Source organism: Nyctereutes procyonoides, unplaced genomic scaffold, assembly GCF_905146905.1.
Source record: "Nyctereutes procyonoides isolate TBG_1078 unplaced genomic scaffold, NYPRO_anot_genome, whole genome shotgun sequence".
In the NCBI taxonomy this organism is placed as follows: Eukaryota; Metazoa; Chordata; class Mammalia; order Carnivora; family Canidae; genus Nyctereutes; species Nyctereutes procyonoides.
The window spans coordinates 6591357-6596541 of NW_026575042.1; the positions used below are offsets into that span (position 1 = coordinate 6591357).

A 5185-nucleotide genomic window follows, 5' to 3' on the forward strand; every position below is an offset into this window, starting at 1 on the left:
CATGAGAAGAACTCACCAAAGTAGATTTAGAGAGAACATATCTCAGCCTAATGAAAGCCATGTATGACAAACCTACAGCTAACATCATATTCAATAGTGAAAAACTGAGGGCTTTTTTGGGATACCATTAGCTTATTATAAAAGAAAGACATGAAAGTTATTTACATGATGAAAGATTTCACAACTTCACTGGAATGGGCAGCTTCATTTCATGCCATTTTAATAATTTCAGTTCACATACTTTCCAAGAATCTCATCATTTCTAAATAAGAAAGAGTCTTTGTCATTTAGAACTACTTTGGTGCCTCCACATTCTGGGAGAAGAACTTTATCTACAACTTTCATACTAATTAGTTGAATCTCACCACCTTTTCCATTAGAGCCTGATCCAACAGCTCCTACTGTTGCTTGCAACATTTTTCCTTGATATTTTTGTGGAAGCATGATACCTCTTTTGGTTACAGTTTTAGCTGCACTCCTTTAAAACTAAAATTCAGCCAAAGGGGGGAAAAACTTTCTAAATGCCTGCCCTGCCATGACTCTGGCCACCACAGCTCATACTCTCTCTGGAGCTCAGAGAGAGCTTTTTCTCTAAAACCAGGAAGAAGACAAGGATACTCATCTCACCATTTTTATTTAACATAGTACTAAAAGTCCTAGCCATAGCAATCAGACAGGAAAAAGAAATAAAAGGCATCCAAACCAGTAAGAAAGTAGTAAAACTCACTATTTGCAGATGACATGATACTATATATAGAATATCCTAAAGACTAAACCATAAAAACCACTAGAAATTATAATTAATTCAATAAAGTCACAAGATACAAAATTAATATACAGAAATCTGTTGCATTTCTGTATAATAATAACAAAATAGCAGAAAGAAATTAAGAAAACAATCCTATTTACAACTGTGCCAAAAAAAGGGGGGGGAATCTAGGAATAAGTTTAACCAAGGAAGTGAAAAACTGTGCTCCATAAGCTATAAAACAGTGGTGAAAGAAACTGAAGATGACACAAACAAATGAAAAAGTATTCCATGTTCATGGATTGGAAGAACCAATATTGTTAAAATGTCCATGCTACCTAAAGTTATCTGTAGATTTAATGCAATCTGTGTCAAAATGCCAACAACATTTTTCACAAAACTAAAGCAAATAATCCTAAAATTTGTATGGAACCACAAAAGACCCCAAATAGCCAAAAAAGTATTGTGAAAGAAGAACAAAGCTGATGGTACCACAATGCCAGTATCAAGATATACTACAAAACTGTCGTAATCAAAGAAGAATGGTACCAACACGAAAATAGGCACATAATCAATAGAGCAGGATAGAAGTCTCATAAATCAACCCATAATAATATGGTCAATTAATCTATTACAAGGGGGCAAGAATATACAATAGGGAAAAAACAGTCTCTTCAACAAATAGTGCTGGGAAAACTGGATAGCTAGATGCAAAAGAATGAAACTGAACCACTTCCTTTTTTAAAAAGATTTTGTTTATTTATTCATGAAAGACACACACAGAGAGAGAGGCAGAGACACAGGCAGAGGGAGAAGCAGGCTCCATGCAGGGAGCCCAATGTGGGACTCGAATCTGGGACCCTAGAATCTCGCCCTGAGCCAAAGGCAGGCACTTAACCGCTGAGCCACCCAGGCGCCCCATAACTACTTTCTTTTAAAAAGATTTTATTTATTTGAGAGAGAGAGAGCATAATCAGGAGGAGGGACAGAGAGAGAAGCAGACTCCCTGCTTAGCAGGGAGCCTGACAGGTTCAATCCCAGGATTCTGGGATCATTACCTGAGCCAAAGTCAGATGCTTAATGTACTGAGGCACCAGGTGCCCCCAAACAACCACTTTCTTACACCTTACACAAAATAAACTCAAAATGAATTAAAGACCTAAATGTGAGACCTGAAACCATAAAATTCCTAAAAAAAACAACAACAACAACAAAAAAAAAAAACACCATAGGCAGTAATCTCTTTGACATTCCCCATAGAAATATTTTTTTTTATAAATAAATAAAATCTTTAAAAAAAAAAAAAAAGGGCAGCCCCGGTGGCGCAGCGGTTTGGCGCTGCCTGCAGCCTGGGGTGTGATCCTGGAGACCCGGGATCGAGTCCCACATCGGGCTCCCTGCATGGAGCCTGCTTCTCCCTCTGCCTGTGTCTCTGCCTCTCTCTCTCTCTCTCTGTCTATGAATAAATAAATAAAATCTTTAAAAAAAAAAAAAGAAATATTTTTTTTAGCTATGTCTCCTCAGGCAAGGGAAACAAAAGCAAAATTAAACTACTGAGACTACACCAAAATTAAAACCTTTTTCACAATGAAGGAAACCATCAACAAAATGATGAAGCAACCTACTGAATAGGAGAAGATATTTGCAAGTAATATACATTATTATTTGATAAAGATATATATTTGATAAAGATATATAAAATACATAAAAAGAAGTTATACAACTCAACACCATAAGAAATCTGATTTTAAAAAAATGAGCAGAAGACATGAATGGATATTTTTCCAAAGATGATATATGGATGGCCAAGAGACACATGAAAAGATGTTCAACATCACTCATCATCAGAGAAATACAAATCAAAGCCACAATAAGACATTATTTTACACCTCACAGAATGGCTAAAATAAAAAAAAATACAATAACAAGTGTTGGAAAGGATATGAAGAAAAAAGAACCCTCATGCACTGGTGGTGGGAATACAAGCTGGTACAGCTGTTGTGGAAAACAATTTGAAGTTCCTCAAATAATTAAAAGCAAAAAAATGCCATAAGATCTAATAATTCCACTATTGGGTATTTAACCAAAGGAAACTAAAATGCTAATTCGAAAGATATACACACCCTATCTTTTTGCAGAACTATTTACAATTGTCAGTATATGGTAGCAACCCAAATATCCATTGATAGGTGATTGAATAAAGATGCGATATATATATATATATATATCTTATATATAGGTACCTTTGTACATATATATATACATATACATATATATGTGTGTATATACATATATAGATATATATACATGTACATATACATATACGTGTATATATACATATATATATCTGTGTGCATGTGTGTATATATATCTGTGTGTGTGTGTGTATGTGTAATGGACTATTAAACAGCCATTAAAAAGAATGGAATCTTGCCATTTGGATGGGCCTCGAGGGTATCATGCTAGGTAAAATAAGTCAGACTGAGGAAGACAAATACCATATCATTTCACTCATACGAACAAAGGAACAAAACAAAGGAAGAGACATACAAAAAACTCAGACTCTTCAAGCTAGAGAACAAACTGGTGGTTGCCAGAGAGGAGGGGGTAGAGGGATGAGTGAAATAGGTAAAGGAGAAAAGAAAAATGCCCTTTGACATCCGTACATTCCCCATACACAACTTAGCCAAGTAAATACTTATTTTAAACAGGTAATAAACATTATAATTCTAGATTTTTAATCTTTTCTTCTCACAAGACTGATGTGAAAATTCCAAAGTGATTCTTCCAAATGGTCTACAGGATCGCGCCCTGGGCCAAAGGCAGGCGCTAAACCGCTGCGCCACCCAGGGTTCCCCCCCAAATGAAATAATCCATCTTTATCAACTCCTAATCTAGCCGATGGCAGCAGGTGACATTGTGTGCAGTGACCTTGTGTCCCCAAAATGTGGCGGCACACCTGTGGCAGGATTTAGTACTTATGCTCTCAGTGCTACTTTCTGTCAGCTCTAGGTTCTGTGACTCCAATTACAAGGAGGGGTTTTCCAAGCCTAATCAGTCTTGAACATGAATTTGAAAGGAGACTAGTCGTCAGTGATAAGGCCAGCTCTTAACCTTTTTCTCCAGCTGTCCACATATTCCACCAATGCCACCAGATTCATCTTCTCAGTGCTTGATGAACAATTTTCGTATTCACTCTCAAAGCCCCAGGGATTGCCAATCATGTAGAGATAAAGATCAAATTCCTTACTTTGGAATTTAAGACTTATACAAGCTGATCCCAACCTTTTTTTCAATCCACTACTCCCCTTCACATATACTTAATTACTCTCCCATACGTAAAATTCAGTTGCATAAATCCATGCCTTTGTTAATAGAAGTCTATCCACCTTAAATATTCTCTTCCTCCTTTCCCATAATTGTATGTACAAATTCTACATGTTGTACCTAAATGCCATTCTATAGACTTCCACTGATTCCCTCTAGCTGGGAATAATCACTTACACGTCTGAAGTTTAATGTTCCAAGTGTCACCCTCTTAAAGACCTTTTCCTTTTAAGCCTGTAATGTCTACTTCAGAATATAAGCTTTCTGAGAGCAGAAGCTCTGACAGTCCATCCCTTTTTCTTTCTTGCAACATCACCTGATATTTACTAAATTCTCATAATAAATCAATAAATATAGTCACAGCAACTCTATATTCTGCTTTATTCTTCATTGGAACAGAAGTATTTTCTCTCTAGGGTCCCAGAGGTAGTAGAATTTATCTAGCACTCCCTGTTATTACTGATTCCATTCCTTAGTGGAAAACCATCTATCTGAGTGAGCAATTTCTCTGAAAGTACACTACAGGCCATCTGAGGGTTAGAGAAGTATGCTTCCTTGACAACTATCAGGAAGGTACATTGTGGATTGAATTAGGAAAGCAAGAACCAAAAAAAATAAAAATAAAATAAAATAAAATAAAAAAAGGAAAGCAAGAACCTTGCTAAGAAAATGTTCACATATTTTCCTATAACAAATCAATACATTTCATCGCATTTTCGGTCATAAGAAATGTTTTGATTTGCATATTAAATTAGGGCTCTATTTGCATGTTAAAAAGTAAGAAACAAATATACTGACTAACAATTGCTCTGTCATGGGCAAATACATCAGGCTAAGTGGGCTAGATACATGAAAACAGGTGGTGCATGTGACGGGTGGGCATAAGGATGCTTCCATGGAGAACCAGCTTCTGGCTCCTCACCCCAATAGGATAGATGTATGATACTCATTGCCAAAGACCAATCAAAGACAGAAGAGCCCAGAAATCAAAGCTCCTGGGGCAGCAAGAAAGAGTTTGAGATAAATAAGATTGTGGGAACACACTCTAGTTCTGAGGGGTCTGGCTATTTACTACCTCCCCAATCCAAAATGTGACTTGATCACCATGAA

General features: G+C 36.5%; 1 protein-coding gene across 1 annotated transcript; it reads right to left on the reverse strand.

Annotated features, from left to right (window-relative positions):
• Window positions 1-228: 228 nt before the first annotated feature.
• LOC129506888 (10 kDa heat shock protein, mitochondrial-like) lies at window positions 229-537 on the reverse strand. The gene is given in 1 exon segment (XM_055320874.1): window positions 229-537. A coding segment is annotated over 1 exon segment (309 nt).
• Window positions 538-5185: the final 4648 nt, after the last annotated feature.